This window comes from Haplochromis burtoni, unplaced genomic scaffold, assembly GCF_018398535.1.
Source record: "Haplochromis burtoni strain Fernald_Lab_line unplaced genomic scaffold, NCSU_Asbu1 Contig_4, whole genome shotgun sequence".
NCBI lineage: Eukaryota > Metazoa > Chordata > Actinopteri > Cichliformes > Cichlidae > Haplochromis > Haplochromis burtoni.
Window position 1 is genome coordinate 5316983 of NW_024582365.1, and position 18836 is coordinate 5335818.

The 18836-nt window shown below is 40.5% G+C and overlaps 2 protein-coding genes across 4 annotated transcripts in view; one reads left to right on the forward strand and one right to left on the reverse strand.

Annotated features, from left to right (window-relative positions):
- On the reverse strand, nt 1–15744 carry ssrp1a (structure specific recognition protein 1a). Of its 2 annotated transcripts, XM_005913432.2 has the most exons (19): nt 15682–15744; nt 14797–14876; nt 12937–13122; nt 9127–9232; nt 8761–8954; nt 8557–8657; nt 7880–8009; nt 7671–7774; nt 7348–7476; nt 7018–7239; nt 4876–4948; nt 4752–4757; nt 2355–2487; nt 2209–2254; nt 1985–2117; nt 1721–1888; nt 1480–1574; nt 1200–1371; nt 1–464 (listed from the first exon to the last, which is right to left on the reverse strand). In XM_005913432.2, the coding sequence occupies exons 2-19, from the start codon at nt 14848–14850 to the stop codon at nt 396–398; spliced, it is 2121 nt and encodes a 706-aa protein (XP_005913494.1). In that variant the 5' UTR covers nt 14851–14876; nt 15682–15744; the 3' UTR covers nt 1–395. The 2 variants fall into 2 exon arrangements, with proteins under 2 accessions (XP_005913494.1, XP_005913495.1); XM_005913433.2 differs by lacking the exon at nt 4752–4757.
- The window catches only part of clcf1 (cardiotrophin-like cytokine factor 1), an 18821-nt gene continuing 14854 nt past the window's right edge, over nt 14870–18836 (forward strand). For both annotated transcript variants that reach the window (XM_042221733.1, XM_042221732.1), the window contains exons 1-2: nt 14870–15101; nt 16479–17922. Coding sequence is in view for 1 of the 2 variants with exons in the window: in XM_042221732.1 (XP_042077666.1) it covers nt 17904–17922 (19 nt within the window). In the remaining variant the exon portion in view is untranslated. The remainder of the gene's footprint in view (nt 15102–16478; nt 17923–18836) is intronic.

Below are 18836 nucleotides of genomic sequence, written 5' to 3' on the forward strand. Positions count from 1 at the left end.
TTTTTATTGAAAATGATTCATTTATTTATTTTGGCCTGAAAACATGACACTGGAAAAGTCAAAGAAATTCCCGTACATAAATTTTGCATCTGCTAACTAACAACCCCTGCAATCATCGTGCTATGTAACTAAAACATATATGCCCACTGGTTTGATGGAAAACCCTTCAGTATTTCCAAAAGGTATGCCAGCTCATCATCAAACTACTCAAATATCATTACATGGTTGAAGAGTCAGTCACAAAAATGTGTTTGTACTCATAAAACGAACCACGAAGAAGCAAATACAACTCAAGTCTGTTAATTTGTCCGTCAGTGTGGTATCAGCAGAGAGAGTATAAACGCTTGGTCCTTGGTGTGTGTGTGTGTGTATACGAGGTGGAAAAATGTGTGTCTTCAATCAGACTCTTCCTCGGAGCTTGCAGGTGTTGACACCGCCTCTTCTTCTTCCTCATCGTCTGATTCCTGTTTAGAAAAAAGAAAGAAGAACTCAGTGTTTACAATCATGTCAGAACATGAAGGAGTGCTTTAGTCTAAATGAAGCAGTTTCACTATGTTTACATCAACAATTTCCATTGATTTAATGCGCAACGCTCAAGTTCTCGGATTGCTCTCTGCATCTGTGTTATCGAGAAGCGAATAAAGCACATTTCTTTACAGTTAACTCAAACTGCAGGCAAAATCTCAACTAAACAGGAAAAAGCAAGTCATTAAACACTGCCTCGTAGCTCTATCGCAAATATATTCTAACAGAAACTGCAAATATACACAGACATGTTCAAGAAAATTCTTAGTCTCCTCATTACTGTTTTCTTTGCATTTGGTTAAAAATGCAATATAGTGATACACAAGATAACAGGAGCTTTCATTCTCACACTCATTAGCTCTCTATTGCCTTCCCTCTCTCCTACCTGCCATCTTTTTAGTAAGCGGGGTGCTTCAGTTCCAGGTTTTCCCTGATACACTTCGTCCCACAGCTGTCCCTCAATCAGCTAACGGGATTTAAAGGTTTCTCCTCCTGAAGAAAATGTCTACTTCTCACTGAGCAGCCATCAGTGTTTTGACTTTTAGCTAGATCAAACATTTCCATCGCATTGTGGTTTCTGATTAGGTAAAAGAAACTAAAAGTCATCCTACATCATTCAATAAGAGTCTGAGTCTGTTCTGTCTGATGACGGCATTTACAGTCACTGGATTTACCTTCTTCCTCTTGGACTTGCTCTTGTGGTCAGAGTCTGATGAACTCTCCTCGCTGGTCTCGATGAACTCTCGGCTCTTGAAGCTGTCATTTCCTCCCCGCTCCTTGTCCTTGTCTACTCCGGCAGACTTCCTTTTCTTATCGTCCTTTTTGCCTCCAGACTTTTTACTCTCCCTAATGGGTGAAAAGTGGAAGAAAATATAACAAATTTAGCCATTTTTCTGCATCAAGACTTCAAAAAAACCCCCCCAAAGAGTTGACTTATTTTGTTGCAGGCCTTACTTCCTGGGGCTGGAAGTTGCTCCTCCACTCTCTTTGTATTCTTTCTTTGCTTTATCGTACTGTTTTTTCGCCTCGCCTGCCTTTGCTTCCCACTCCTACAGAAAACATTCTTTAGAGGTTTCTCTACACATTTATTCTGGTTAATTAACATACTTAAGTGGACAATAGATGCATTTTATTCGTGTGTATTTTTTTTTTAAGTTAAAAAACCAAAACTAAAGCAATTTCTCTTAACCCTCACCTGCTTCTCATCTTTGCTCAGCTGTCTCCACATCTCTCCCGCCTTCTTAGAGATCTCTGTGATTGAGATGCCGGGGTTGTCCGACTTGATTCGCTCACGGCTGGAGTTGAGCCAAAGCATATACGCACTCATTGGTCTCTTGGGTCCGCCAGCATCCTTCTGCTTCTTCTGCTCACATTGAAGATAAAAAGGAATTGAGTAAAGAAATGATTGAAACTGCACACCTTTATGTACAGTGGTGGCTTATTTTAGCCCTTCTCTCGCCTCTTTTCGTGGCTTTCTCTCTTTTTTCTCCTTCACCACTTTGGCTTTTTTGGCCTTTTTCTTCTTTGCACTCTCATCTTCGCTCTCCTCTCCTCCTTCACTGCTGTCGCTTGCTGAGGCATTGCTGTCATACCTGATTGAAGACAAGGAGACGCCAGTAGTGTTAATAATAAGTGTTAATAAGCTATCATATCATCCAACTACGTTTTAGGAGAGTCACGTACTCTTCTGCAATCTCTTCATCTTCCTCTCCAGGGTTGAAAGACTCATCTGAAGAGAAACAAGAAAGAAAGAAAAAAATATCACTATCCAACGTTCCCCATCTTCTGAGTATGCTCGCTATCCTGTCATATAGGCAGTCATTACTCACCACTTTCACCGTCTGATTCGTCGCTGTCGTTGCCCTCCTCCCTGATCTTGCCCTCAGCCTTCATCCTTTCCAAGTAAGCATCGTGTTGGTCATCATCTGAGTCGCTGTATTCATCAATCTTGCCCTTCATGCCCTGGAAATACACTACAGGGTCAAAAAACAAAACAAACAGACAAAAAACACAGTACCCACGAGCCTCTATCTACTCTGAGATAAAGTTAGCCACCTTTTCCTTATTGCTTAGTTCATTAGCAAAAAACAGAAAAGAAAGAAACATCCCACTAGGCATTACAGATATTGCAACTGCTGTTTTTTTCCAGCATGTTTAAAACCGCCAAATATTTAATGTACAGTGCTATTAAATCAGCCCGACACATGACTGCAACTTAACACATCACTTCGGCCCTTTTTGCTAAATAAATAACTTAATTATCAGAAGTAATTTCAGCTGATCGCATTTCTGTCACAAAGAGAATATAATGCAGGTTTAAAGGTTTAATCTGAGGGGGCAGCTAGCTTATTAAGAACAGGAAATGGGAAGAAAAACATTTTTCCTACGGAAAATTTTTAGCTTTTATGCCAACTTTTTTTCATTTCCTCTCTAGTTCTGCTGTTTTTACTGTTGTTATTGCACATTTCATGGTTTAAAACATGAATGTAGATTTTGGTTTGGAAAAATGAAGCCGCTGCAGAAGTGCCTAGAAACCTGCATTATTTGTGATGGCCACCAGAGGGCGATAGCTGTGGGGGGGAAGCGCACACATACAATAAAGATTTGAGATCCTATAGCAGCCTATGCGAAAACAGCTTTTTGACTCAACCTTTGAACACATTTTGCGAAATCTTCTTCACACCGTAGAAAATTGTGTTTAAAAATACCCTTAAATAGAAAAAAAAAGCAGTGTGTTTTTGAAGGTGTGGCTACCTTGTGACTAGCAGGTCTCTGCTGTACAAGAGTCAAATGCCTCTTTTCCACTAGTACCTACTCGGCTGGCTTTTAGAGTTTCCATCAGGTGGTGCACTTGGTACCAGGTACGAAAATGTGACGTCAAAAGACTGCAAGCCCCGATTGGCCAGTCAATGATGGCATTACTTGATGAGTCATGAAAGTGACTCTTTCAGGAAAGGGAAGAAAGAAAAAAAAAAAAGAAAAAAAAAGAAGAACTTCCATTTCTGAAACTCTGCAACGAGATAAATGGCTGCACAAAAATAAACACCGTGGTCCTCGAGTCTGAAACCCCCCCCCACAATGGAGCAAAAGGTATACTATCACCCCCAAGTCCTCCATTATTGTGTCGTGTTTGTGTCATATATAAATAGTGTTGCAGAGTTTCGGACGCGTTGCTATAATGACCATCATACTGCGATGGCACTCAACTATAATGGGAAAAAACCCCACCAAAACAGAGTAGAGTGGAGTCAAGTCGGTACTTGTGGAAAAAAGGCACACAGTGTCACAAAGATCCACCACAAAATGCCCAGCTTTAAGCTTTAAGATGTGACTTCAGAAAATAATGGGTGATGTCATGGTGGCACTGGCCATGCTCATCTTATCTAGAATTTTAGGTGGTTCAGGGCTTTTTTGGTCCATTTCTGAGGTCTTCAAACTGCTGGATGGACAAAAATTTAGTTTGCCAGGACATGGAAAGGGTTAACATGAGCCAAAACCATTGGACACTGTGATTCTAATCAATTAAATGACTCATGTTTGCATATAAAGTGAAGTATAAGACCACACAAAATCTTAGCTTAGCATCTTCTTCTTTAGCTTGAGGCTCGCTATGCTGTAATGCCATCCTGGAAATAAAATTCAAACTATTTTCTTCTTCTCCATCTGCACGCATCCAAGTCCACCAATCGACAGACAAACAGGGAGGCTGCTACTTGAACACCAACAGGAATTAGAGAGGAGCTCCATTAATTTTCATTGACCTCTGCTGACCCCATCACCACAGAAACAGATGGGATGGCCTCGTTGAAAGAAGCTCATATATGTCAAAGACCATTGTAGGTAATGCAATCAGCGTCGCCTTTGTAAGGCAGCAGTCTTGATGACAACTGTACTCAGTGTTAAAGCACACCAAAAGCCCCCAGGCCACACATTAGTCAGCACAATGCAAACACACACACACAGAACGCGCGCACACACACACCAACCCAAAGAGGTATTGGTCAGCGCTCCCTCACCTCCATGTCCCATGATTAGTCATAAATCACTCAAAATATCTCAGGTTCAACAGCAATCATATTGGTAATGTCAAACCAAATCAAGATCATTGGACGCCATCCTCAGAACACGCACACACACACCAGCAGCACGCCATGCAAGCAGGAAATCACTCCAGACCAATAAAATCAAGTGCCTAATCCACACGTGACGCCCATGACCATACCCACCTTCTTCTACAGGTGTACAAGGACAAACACAAAGGAGAAGGGCAACAAGCATCAATATCGGGGATAGAAATATGATCAAACTTAATGTACAAACTGAGAGGTGTTTCAGTGACTTGTGCATTACCTCTTTGAAACCTCTGTTCTTGATGTTGAGCTTCTTAGCATTAACAAAGTCAAAAAGTTTGCCGTACTCCTCTCTAGAAGGGAAAGAGACAAAGTAGGAGTTATTTATTTTAAATTAATTAGAATGGCTTAACAATATGATCAAAAACCAAATGTCTCACAAGCCTCAATTCAGCATCTAAAACTGCAGAGCTTCCCCTGCCCTGCAATGGGATGGATCTGAAGCTGAACGTCCTTAAAATAAAAGAATTCATAATGGACTTCAGGAGGCACAGACAGGTCCACTCCCCTCTGATTATAAATGGAGAACGGGTGGAATTTGTCTCCACCTTTAGGTTTATGGGCACTCACGCCGATCTTATCTGGACCCACAACACAAACGCGGTGGTAAAGAAGGCCCAACAGCGGTCCTGAGGAAGAATAACCTGGACCAGAAGCTGCTGCAAATTTTCTGAATTTCATAAGTCATGTTGTTTAGACCCTGTGGCAAAAGCAGCACCCACTGTGTTGACTTTTCCAATCTGCTCCCATATGAGAAATGCATTATCACCAATTTAAATGTGAAAACGGTTCCTTCTCTGAAGTTCGATTCTCATTTGAATATACTACTGTCAAAATCAAGCCTCAGCTGTCCAAATGCAATCTTGAAACATTAACATGCTTTTACAACATATTGTCTCGTTTTGATTACGGCAATGCAATGCACATGTCTCCATTTCTCGACTACAGCTGGAGTAAAATGCTCTCGCTTGATTTTTTTAAATCAGGTTAAAGCAAGTAAGAGCACATAAGCCCAATTTCAGCTTCCCTTCACTGGCTTCCAGGTCATTTACAAATCGATTTTAAAACCCTTTCATTTGTTTTTAAGTCTCTTAATGGTGGTGCCCCATTGTTTCTTTTTCTGATCCAGCCAAATGTCACACTGGTTCTCTCAGGTCAGTAGACCAGCAAACCTGTGGTTTGCCATTGCACATCAAGCAGGCTCCTTTTCTTGTTGTTTTTAAATCCCTTAAAAGCACACTTTTACTCCCTGGCTTTGAACGCAGTGTGAGATGTTGACTGTGATTTTAAGTTATATTTTATGTACTCCTTTATTGTTTCACTTCTACAGCTCTTTTGTGTTTGGTGTCTGTTACCTTTTGGCCTGTGCTTTATTTCCTTTATTTATGGTTTTTGTTTTTTTTTTTTTTCCAGCACAATGGTCACCTCTGTTGTTGTTTATAAAAGTGACATTATAAATATGTAGTATGGCAAGTTGTGCTGATGGACAACGATGTCGATGATGGCTCAGCTGTTTCCATTGGTCAATTATGATATAGGTTCAGATGCCAAAATATGGAGACTCTTGTCCACCATTAATGCATTCAATTAAGATATTTCTTACTATGATATTCATAATAACATGAATCTGTCTCAATCCATCTCAATATTGCTTCATATTTCATCTCCACATATACTCATTTGTAAGACATTTCACTGGCGATCCCACATGGGGACAATCAGACCATGGCAATCACCCGACCCTAGAGTCATCCATAGGAAATGCTCATCCTCCTCCATATTTTGGCACATGAACCTATATCATAACTGAGCTCCTGTCTGGGCAGTACAGTGCTGGCAAAAGCTATAAACAAAATAAAAACATGGTATTAGCAAGATCTAAATTTATGAACAACATCCTTGCTTCAGAATCTGAAATTACCTACTGTCCTTCTTTTGATGGGAATATAACCCTCCGTGTAGGCACTTAACTTAGGTTCCTGCAGCTTAATGTTAAGCTTGAGTTTTGTAGTATATGGCACAAAATGAAATGAAAGTCTGACAACTCTAATGCAGACGATGACTTTTAGTGCTTGGAAGGATCATGTTACATCAGTGGCGATAAGATGGAGATGCTGAATCAGCAGAGTGGTCAATGCAAACAGCCAGAAACCAAAATGGATTTACTCTCATCCTCTAAAGTGAGTTATTAGAAGAAGAAAAAAAAAAAAACCCCACACAATGTGAACGAGTGTGCCAGAGTGAAAATCATGCCCAGACTTGTATATGAATGAATATTCCCCCAGCATGAAACACATATCCAGGATACCTTTGTGTTTTTATGATAGGTCTGCTCCTGTTAACAAAACCTCTCAATGCTCACCTCTCAATGCTGCTAAAAGTGTACTGGTTCCCTTGCTTGGTCTCAATCTCAAAGTCAAAAGAACGTGTTGTGGTGGTGCCTCTGGCAAAGTTGACACAAGAGATCTCTTCAAAGCGCAAGTGAACAGGGGGCTTGTGGACGTAGATGAAACCCCTTTCCAAAGGATAGAGGAGGCCTGAGGATGCCTTGTAGGAGCAGGTGATGCACTGGGCTCCTGAGTGTCTGAGGAGGAAGAGATCAACGCCCAAAGAGTGACACAGTTATACTTAATTTTGCAAAAGAAAAAAAAAAACAGTGTTTTTGAAAAACAGAAGTATATGAGATGCCTACCCTTGGAAGTTTCCAGGTACTGTGATTTTACGGTTGACCAAGGCCTTCATCACCCTGCTCACCATCTCATAAAGAGATCCTGACATGAACTTACTGAGTTTACCCTCAAAACGACGCTCCACATCTTCTCTGTGACACACATGGGAAAGAACAAAGTTTAAAAACCTTAAAATTAAGTTTTGAGAGTTTCTAAATGATGCAAAGAACTGTTTCTACTGACACTACTGACTCAGACCCTTGGTTCCCCCTAGTGGACACACGCTTTACAACATTATTCTTCAGTCAAAATTAGCTGAAGCCAATCTAGGTCTAGATGCACTCACTCGCTCATGTTGAGGGTTAGGCTAATATCTTCTTCCTTGGAGAAGAGCAGAATGAGAAAGTGATAACGTGTCTGACCCTGCTTGATAGGAGGATCCAGACTGATCTATAAAGAAAACAAAAACGCCACAAAGAGAAAGCAGGTCAGAAAATGGGAGCATTAAATGCTAACACTGTCAACAATAAAAGTCACACAGAAAAGTTCACATACCACAAAGAACATCTGCCTCTGATCCTTGTGTGGCAGCAGGAAAAGACGGAGGACGGTGGTGTAGGGAATCTTGTAGTCGAACGTTTTACCGTGCAGGTGAAGAAATGTCGGGTAGATACGGATGTCATATCTGAAGAAAGGAAAGTTAACTGGTTAACTCCTAATGTGAATAACTAACTAATGTGAATCATATAGTGAGTTCATAAGTGTGACTTCATGAAAGTGCAAGGTTTATGCACGCTTTATCCAAATATACAAAGGCCATTTTATTATTAGGTATATCAGCCTAACTGCTTGTTAACTCCAATATCTGAACAGCCAATCACCTGGCAGCAACTCAATGTACTTCTGCATGTAGACAATGTCAAGATGACCTGCTGAAGGTCAAAGGTAAAAAAAACAACAACAATTCCCTGGTGTGGTTGGTCTCAATTTCTGCTGCGACATTTGGGCAGTATGGTCAAAATTTGGTGTAAACAACCTTTAAGAATGGATCCAGTCTGCCAGTTCAGGCTGGTGGTAGTGTAACAGTACGGGAATGTTTTCTTTGTACAATTTGGCTCCCTTAGTATCAAGTACGTTCAATATAGTGATAAACTGGCCAATTTTTTGGTTTAAAATCAAATCAGAAAATCGGTAGGTGACTGGATTTGGGTGCTCAAATGTCAATCTTTTACCTTCCTCTGGGTGTAAGACACTGCAGCTCTTTGAAGATACACACAGCGTCTCCTGTAGCTTGGATCACATCAGCCTTAGATAACACATTCTGGGCAAATGCCTGAATGAAAACACACAGTTTTAGAACTACTGTAAACAAAAACAAAGAAAAGCATAAAGAAACCAAACAAACAAAAAAGCAGAAGTAAAGCATCCTTTGTCACCTCCACGGGGTCTTGCCGTTCATCAGACTGACTGGGTGGGACGTAGAATCGGACCTCCATAAGGGAGACTTCTGTGTCGTCATTCTGGTGAAACTCCAGAGTGACTTCGTTCTTCCCTGTGGCACACTGGGAAACGTTGGACAGTGGGATCTCAAACGCTGTGTTGTCATTGACTTCGAAGGATAACAGTGGCCCTGTGAAAGGCAGAAACAAGACAGTTAGGAGAGAAACAACTGACCTCATCTTCAGAGCTCTCTGAGTTGATGTTAAACAGCAAACTAATCTTAAATTGACTGTTGATTTTCACCTCACTTATCATCATCAATATTTCAGACATTATTAGTGCAGTGATTCTGGAAAATTTACCTGAAAACCTGGCCGTTCCCCAGTTCCAGCCCTTCACACACATGTCCTTCTCTGTCAGCTCCACCTTGTAGTTGGCCTTGAAAAACTCTGAAATCTTCTCAAAGTCCTGGTGGGGTGAGCAGAAAGAATAACAGTGGGAAAAAAGGTTGACAGAAGAGAAAGAGGTGAAAACAAAAGGAAGAGAAAGCCTCAAAGTTAGCAATGCCATCAAAGCACTGGCTCCACATGGGTCAAAGCTTATAAAAACACCACCTAAGAAGAAGGAGGAATGGGATAATTAATCACAACGCAATTGTAACTATGTCCGCCGTTTGGGCCTCTTGGGAACACAGGAGATGAATGTAATCCATCCACCCTCTCTGTCTTCTTTCCCTCTACACCACCACTGACAATCAGCCTGTTTATTTATCCTGCAGGACCCCTTACAACTGGAAAGAAATCACACAGAGCGACAAACACATGGTCAATCACACACTCTCTCTCTCTCTCCCTCCCTCACACACACACACACACACGCACACACGCACACACGCACACACGCACACACGGAGTCCCAGTAGTGCAAACACATGTGGAAGTGATTGTGGTGTGTGAGTGTGTGTAAGGTAGAATGAGACTCTGTGGGAAACCGAATTTACGCACCTGGATATCTGCCTGTCCATGAGGTTATTACAGCCAATTAGAGCCCAGAGATTCAGAATTGTGTGTTTGTGTGTGTGTGCGTTGAAGTTCATCAGCATGTTTGTTGACCAGCATTAAGGCATTTTTTAGATAGGAGAGCAGGCGCAAGCAGATGTGTAAATTCATAAAATCAGAGTTTGTGCAAGTTCTCATCTCCTCGATGAAGCTTTGGCAGATTTGTTACTGCCCAGCTCATGAAGTTATAATAAACACAGACCACCAAAAGACAGACACACACACACACACACACTCACCCAACATGACCACCCTGTCTGCCTTTTATTAGTACATTTTAAATCCCTGCTTTTCCAAAAGCCATCATCCACTTTGTTAAAAGATTACTTTCATTGTGTCAGTTGGATATTTGCTTTATACAGTCTACTAAGACTAGGCTTAAAAAATAAGTACGGGAAAAAATTAGAGTTAACTGAAACTATTTCAAACAATGTATTACAGAACTAAGTAAAATAAAATAAAAATGTAGAGCTAAATCTCTTTAATTTGACTCCGTCATTGTGGTCAAATCTTTCATCACGGCCAGTCTGATGAGGTGGTTTGGTGGTTATGTTTATTGAGACTGGGATGTCTACATGACTGTGAGTCAAGTGTTTGTATTGCAACTCCTGTTCTCAACTTCTCCCTGGGAAAAAATGGGGGAAAAAAAGAAGTAAAAATATACCCATAGTAGTAATAATGATTATTATTATTATTATTATTTAAAAAAAAATTAAGATATCTTTAGTGTAAAATCTAAACAAGCAAACTCTGGAAACAAAGACTGAACTGAGTAAAAAGTGAAAATTACAACTATTATATAAGAATCCCCCCCTTGCCATTTTCTTCATTTAAGATCTTTTCATAAGGAGCTCTTGTACAGCTGTCAAGCAGCTGTATAAAGTACTGTCAACATCTGGACTGAAACCTCAAATACTTGAAACAACCACTCAAACAAGATTATTTTAAACGGAAAAGAAAAAGTGAGCTTTCAATTAGGACCGAACCTAACAATTATTTTATCATTGATTCCTGGAACAATAAGGATTAGGGCCGCCCTCCAAAAACATTGTACCAACTAATCAGTTGATGACAAGAGTCTTGTTTTTGTTCGGTTGTGCACAGTCAAGTCCACCACAGGAAGCGGCTACAGAAAGACATCAACCGTTCATCGATGCAGTTACAGGCGGGATGTCGAGGCTTCTTTAGAGGAGGTAAAAGACACTCAAGAATGTCCAAACTCTGCAGGCATCATTTGTCAACATTAAACACGGTTTATCTAACATTAGACAGTCAGCATCTTGCTTCTCTAACATCAGACACAAATTTCCTCATGAAGCACAGAGCGAGCGCTCTGTTTTTTTAAAGGCTTGCTACTATCTTACTTTTATGTGCTATGCAATGTTGCCCTGCATTAACAACGTTACTTAAAAGATTTTCAGCCCTGAAACGATTTTGACATAATCAAAAACAACATAGATTGAAACGAATAAATTAATGTCAAACTGCAAGACCTTTACTATTATAGTCTGTTTAAAAGGTTTAAACTTAAAACATTTGTATTTGATTTGGATCTTTGTGTTTGATTTGACACAGACTTTGCCAAAATCAACTAGCTTTGCAATCCCCCTACGATTGGTTTTAAATGCATTTATAAATACATGTTTTTAAGCACGTGTGGCTCAATTATGTTTATATGTAGGCACCATCAAAGGCCAATTTTAAGCCAGGAAAAATCCTGTAGGAGGTACAAAGACTAAGCAACTCATTATTTGAACTAACAGCTGGCAGAAAAACCTTTGGGCAGTGCTAGTTTACGCTATAAAATCTCAAAAAGCTGCAAAACAACAACATAAATACTGAGGTGTTGTCTTGCTCTATCCTAACACACAAACAAGCTGCGTTAAAACAATACTGAGCTGTGATTTAAACGATTAACTACCTATGAATTGTTTCTGTTACCTGTCAAACTATTTCAACTTTACATGCAGGGTGGAAGCCTTTAGTACCTGACAGTTTGACGCATGAGGCCAAAACACTTTTGAACCCCAATAGTAAAATGCATCCACAGTGGGCTGCTGCATACATTCAACACCACACTCGCAATGTCAGCAACAGCGTTATGGGCCAGCTGCACTCTAAACATGTGAGTGACATGAACATAAGTGAAATCCATGCTTTTCTACACCTTCTGCTCCTCCACATGACAGTTACAGGTCAGCTATATAACAGACTATCTGGCAGAGATTCACCATCTTGCTCAAGAACGCTTCACAGGGACAAATGAATCAAAGAGTCTGCTCCGCACGCCAGCAGCTAAACCTCCAGCCAATTCTCGATTACCGACACTAACCGTGGGATAATAAACAATGACATCACGGCCTGCGCTCCAGGTTGAGAGGATCCATCTTGAAAAAAAATACGCTGATTAACCCCAGGAGACAGCCGCAGACTCCAGGTTAATACCCGCTCCTCCATCTCAGAGTTGTACTTGTGTGTTGACATTCCCCACACACTCAGAGCAGCAGGGAAAAGGCAGAGCAGGGGAAAAAAATGGAGTGATAAAAAACAAACACAACCACAATTTTTTCTTGTCTGTTTTCTGAGCCAAATTGTTTCAGTGGATTGATATAAACACTGACTCACATGAGCCGATGATTACACTGTTTATGGAACACACATGCTCGTGCTCGTTTCCCTCATTAATCCCATTAGGAGCTTCGGGGAGAAGAGCATATTCATTCGCATACTTCTGACACACACGCACACACACGCACCCTCAAGTGGTGGCATTTTCGCAAGATGGTAGTGTTTTTCCTGAGGAAATGTCAGACAGGGAATGGAAGTTGTTTATCAGAGGTCCCCTTGCTTGGGTTACATCCCTGGCTATAAACACAGCGCTGAATAAACCAGCAGTGTGTGTCACTCTGAAATATTCCACTGCTGCCTTGTTCTCCTCCAAGTAAGGTAACAATTATTTCCCAGAAACGGAGAGAAAAGATTTAGATCCCAGGGAAAAAAAAAAAAGGAAGAGAGAGACAAACTTCAGAGACTGATCAGAGATATGAACCACACACACACTTACCCAAATCTACAAAACAACCTGGAGGCATGCAATGTGCATCCAGAACTCACCGTGTCCCTGAAGCCATCATATTTGTAGACGTGTCCCGTGCTGGTGCCAAGTTTGATGCCATGGCCTAAGCACACCCGCCTCCACTGGGCCAAATTGAGCTCGCTGGCAGGGATGCTATCCACCTTCCCCGTCTTGCTGCTCTTATAAACCACATTCTGCTTGCTGAAACGCAGCCGTCCGTCATTCTGCAGCGAGATATTGAAAAATGAAAAACTCAAATATTTTATACATAAACTAAAAAACACTGGTTACAGCTTTCCAAATGGGAGCTTGCTCACATCATAACATTTATTTTTTTAAGTTTGATGATTAGTTTAGATTTAGATTAATTTACAAAACAAAAATCCAGATCTTCTTATTGTTTCCGTACTAGTGGGCATGGATACCCTCTTTATAATAGTGATTTTACAAGAAAAAGAAAAAAAAGAGTAAATGTTTTTTCAGCAAAACAAAAATTCCACAGCTGAGCCGATGACAGTTTCATTTTTTTTTTTTCACACTCATGGCTAAGAGTCAATGCTAACAGCATTTAAAGGCATCTTATTTTTACTAGGTTGTGTAATGATACAATAATACAGTGCCATAGAAAAGAATTTTCCCTGTTTCTGACTTCTTAGTATTTTGTCACATGTTTCAGATCACCAAATTATAACATAAGATAAAAAAAAACATAACCCAAGGAAAGACAAAATGCAATTTTTAAAATGATGATTTTAATTATTAAGAAAAACAAACAAAAAACTAAAATATCCAAACATATCTGGCACATCGTAAATCATGAATTAACTGCGATTAACCACATTTTTTTGGAGAGCAGAGTTCAATGCCACACCAAGGCCTGATTACTGCCAGACCTGTTTACTTAAGAAATCACTTAAATAAAACCTGTCTGACAAATCGTAGTTGGCTAAAAGATCCAAAAAGCAACACATCATGCTACAGTGAACAGATGAGAAACGAAGTAACTGACATCTATAAGTCTGAAAAGGCTTATGAAGTCATTTTAAGGCTTTGGGACTCCAGTGAATTACAGTGAGAGCCATTATCTACAAATGGAGAAAATCTGGAACAGTGTTGAACCTTCCCAGGTGTGGTTGGACTATAAAAATTACTCCAAAAGTGCATCAATGACCCATCTAGTAGGTCACAAAAGAACACCCAGAGCATCATCTAAAGAATTGCAGGCCTCACTTGGCTCAGTTAAGGTCAGAATTCATGACTGAACAATAAAAAAAGAAAAGAAAAAAAAAAGAGAGACAAAAATGGCATCCTTGGGAGCGTTACAGGGTGAAAACCACTGTTGACCAAAAAGAAAACGAAAGCTCGTCTCACGTTCGCCAAAAACATCTTGATGATCCCCCAAGACTTTTAGGAAAATATTCGGTGGATTGACCACACAAAGGCTACCCTTTTTCACTTTTTACCAGAGACTCCTTAAGGAGAATGCCCATCTAAAACAGCACATTTGTGACTGAAAACCTTCCAGTGTGGCAGATAAAACAATACTGCACAATTATTGCTCCCAAGCAGGGCACAACCAGTTATTAGGTTTAGGAGGTAATTGAACCAGGGCCAGGCAGGTTTGGGTGGCTTTGTTTCCCTTAATAAATGAAATCCTCGTTTTAAAAACTGCATTTTTTTTTAAATTTACTCAGGTTATCTTTCTCTAATATTGACATCTGTTTGAAGATTTGAAAAATCTGAGTGACACAAATAGGCAAAAAACAAAACAAAAAAAGAAATCAGAACTGCAAATAAGAGCACAGGAGCTGATGTTTGTCTGCGATGCCACTTCAAAAGAGACAGTAATGAAGCCCTGAAAGAATTTGAGAGCAGAGCTGCTGGGTGAAGATACTTACCCAGGAGCCTTTAACCTCCTGGTAGATCTCGTTGAACTCCAGTGTGTCTCCCATTTTGGCTACAGGCGATGACTGATGCTCTACAGACAGACAGAGACGGAAGAAACGGCACTAAATACAACCAAACATCTACAACGAGGCTTATGTCACGCCTGGCTTTAAAACCATTCCCACATTGTGGCAAGCTGGGGTCTGCATTTTGTTGTTGCTCCTCACGGTGGGAAAGTAGTGTGGTGTTGATGAAAACATGAGCAAGCACGCAGCGACTGAGCCAAAACACCCGAGAGGCAGAAAGCAGCCATCCTGTGAGTGTGCAAACTGTAAAAGCAGCTTCGTGTTGAATTTGGGTCTTTTCGTGTTATTTAATATTTCCGTTTATTAGTGTTTAAAGAACTGAGTGAAGTTCTGAGCCAGCTAACAGCTAACTATGAACAATTAAAAGAAAGCTCTGCCCGGCGAAAGTTTACGAATATCGTTATCTTATGGCGTGAATGTGTCAGCGACAGTTGGGTCTTTGTGTTTCTCGAAGCAACCCTTAACTATCATCCATGCTGCGCCACTAACAATAGCTAGGCTAACTTCAACTGCACAGGGTACGCTTCTTTTATACAACGATGTGGGACAGTTTCCAACTGAATCCTCAAATTGAATACGGCACGCGCTAGAACGCCGCCCGCTCGGGCTGGTCCTAAGTTAAAATCCAGCGCTCCATCAGCACTAGGCCGGTAAAAAGAAATCATGTAAATATTTGGGGTTATTGTAACAAACGACGCCGCTCAAAGTAATTAATTGTGCGCCACGCACTCCCTCGTTGCTTATAAATATCAAAAAATTAATTTCTATAGAAGCGAGAATGCAGAGTTTAAAAAAAACTTCAGGTCTTACTGTGACAGTGCTCAGCAGCTTCGCCTGTTTTCCCGCGTGTAGCATCGGGAGCTAGTCACAGGAAACACTCATACGGTGGCTCGTATTTGCTTCCGGTTTTGAGACGTTACCCCCCTCTTCCTTTGAATCACTGAGGTGTTTGGTGGGTAGTAAATTACAAGGATTTGAAGTGGTTTGAAAGCTGAGGTCTGTGTGAAACTTGGACAATAAAACAAAAAAACCCAAAAACATTTTGTTACGGAGTCTGCGCAGGACAGAATGCGTTGCAGTAACCGCTCATCACCACTGGGTGGCACAGAGCACAGCTAATGAAGCTAGTATGGCAGCCTTTACTTAGTGCCAAAAGGTTTAATAACATAGTATTAAACACAAACTATAACAATACTGATGGGTTTATTTTTTAATAAATTACAAAAAAGAGTCAAATAGGAATATTGCATCATTCTAAATAGTTATTTAGACTCTTATGATACGACATATGGACAGAGATAGGAAGGCCCCGGATCAAATAGGCTAGTACGCATGGCCCAACAAACCTTATTGAAAACCTTAAGGCAAAAGGCACAGTTTGGCCTTTATTTCGTTTTAAATCAATTTAAGAAAATGCAACATAAGGCAACCAAACAGAAATCGGCCAAATAAATGAACCCTCTTCCCCTTCAAAACAGGGCCTCAGCAGGCCTGAATTAAATCGGGGCGCATTTAAGGCCCTTATCGTTTGAGGTGAGTTTAAAAGTGCATTTTCACATTCTCACACACACACACACACACTCTCTCTCTCTCTCTCCCTACATCAGCACACGAGGCTGAAACAAACCGACGACGCTTTTGGCAAAGTCCTTGAGGACCCCCTCCTCCGTCTCCTTCACCTTAATCCAGCCTTGAGGATACACTGTCAGTCCGTATAACTAGACTACTTTATTCAACCACATGAACCGGTGGGCCTGACGGATTTTGGAATATCTCAGCGATTACGAAAGAATTTTACTTGGATCCGGGACAAATAAGAGTATCAGCAGCGGTGCTTCGGGGCGCGATACGGTGCTGCATGCCACGGGCTGATGTTCTGGCTGGCACGCTGAGTGACAGCTGGAGGTGAGAGAAGAAGATCCAGAATAATCTCACTGTCAATAAAAAACTAAGAGCTGAGGAATGGAGGGAGAAGAAAAGAAGCGCGGGACAAGCAAGCAAACACTTGCCTTCATTCTCCCGCAAAGAAACAGAAAGGAAAAAAAACAAAACAGGCGTAATGTTTTTAGACGCAAAATATTTCCTTTATTATTTGCGCCCCAGTTTAATTAAAATACAGCCTTGAATTTTTTTGTTATGTTATTTCACTTTATTTGAGATTTTTGTGCAATATTATTAGGCCTACTTTAAACGAATAGATTTAATGTACATTTTTAAACTAATTTGGTCTCTGCGTAAAGAGGACAAAAGAGAAAAAAAAACCATTTCGACTGTTTGGTAATTTATTTTTTACTCCAAGTGGAAGCGTAAATGCTTAGTTAAATGAATAATGATAATTATTATTGTAATAAAAGGGAAAAAGAGAGAGAACATCTAATTCGTTCCGTATTTCCCGGACGATTTGAAGGTCACGCTGGCCTCAGCTGAACGGATCAAATCGGACTCGCACCTTGTTAAAAGGAAGCAGATTTAAGATCAAACGGCCGCGCTTACATCGGGTTCCCGAGGATGACGAGAGGAGAGAGAGGAAGAAATGAGTTGTGACAAGTCTCGTGGTTCAGCGGCTCTGTCAAGTTGAGCCGTGATGCGTCAACCCGGTGAATCACCACCATTTACTGAAGAGGAGGAGGCGGATAACGAAAGAAGAAGAAGGAGAAGAAGAGACAGTGATGTGAAGGAGGGGAGGAAATAAGTGGAAAGGGTAGAAAAAGAGGAGGAGGAGGAGGTACAAAAAGGCTCCGCCGTCATTCAGTCTGTCGCACAGACCACACGCACCATAGTCAGCGGATCGTTAATATTTCAACTGAATGTAACAAATATTTCACTTTAAATGACTGGATCGGCATCACCTGTGTTTCACTTTATCTTCTCCTGAGCAGATTTTATTGAGCCGATTAGACGAAAAATAAGAAAAAGGTTTGCGGTTCTGTTTAATCTCCAAGAGGAGAGAGGAGATCATTATCGGGTTCTTTCTGCGCTTAGTGGATGAACTTCTGAGAGCGCACCGACGTGGATAAAAGGATTTGAGGAAAATGAGGAGATTCTGCGGAGGTAAGACCATGAATCTAAAACCTTTTATGGAGGGATGATGGGAAAAAGAAAAACTTTGTTGCCAGACAGAGTAAAATTACAGTGGAATTAAGTGGAATTTCCTTTTTTTAAAACATTTCTTTCTTTTACACTTAAACGTTTGCTTTATTATTTAATAATTTGTTTTGCCTTGCATCTTCAATCATGATTAAAAGTTGTGGCAAAAGCGCCAAGTTTGGATATTTTAGTGCGTAATCCCCGCAAATATGATCCTTTCCTGTGTAGCCTAAGGGTTTAACATGCGCACGTTTCTTCCACTTAAAACCAAACATCAAATTATCCCAAATATCAAAACAGATTTTTTTTTTATAATACTGGAAAGAAATCACATAATTTTATTTTTTAATATTTATTTTTCTTGTTGTTATTTTAAATATAAAATGAATTTAAAGGTTGTTGTGAGTCATCTCTTCACATTTGGAAATTACTGGTGAAGGAGCACACGTGGGTTTAGTGGTCCATCATCCAATTCTCTGAGGGTTATCAGAAAAAAACAAACAAACACAGTAAAAAAAAAAAAAAAGGATGGAAATATGAATGGAGCGAAAATATAGGAAATGTAATTATAGGGTAATTTGGTGTTAAATATCCATGTGAGAGGGATGGCAGGAAGAGAGAAGGAAAAAATGAGCGAGAAAGGCTGAAAAATGTCTGTGAGAGCGAAAGATGGATGGGGAGGGGTCTTATTCACAGTAAAAGGGAAAAAAAATGACTGGGGTTGAGGGGGTCAGATGCAGCTAAAGCTCCTGTCTAGTTAACTGTCACTGATATGACAAAGTACATGATTCACGTTAGTCACACACACACACACACACACACACACACACACACACACACACACACACACACACACACACACACACACACACACACAC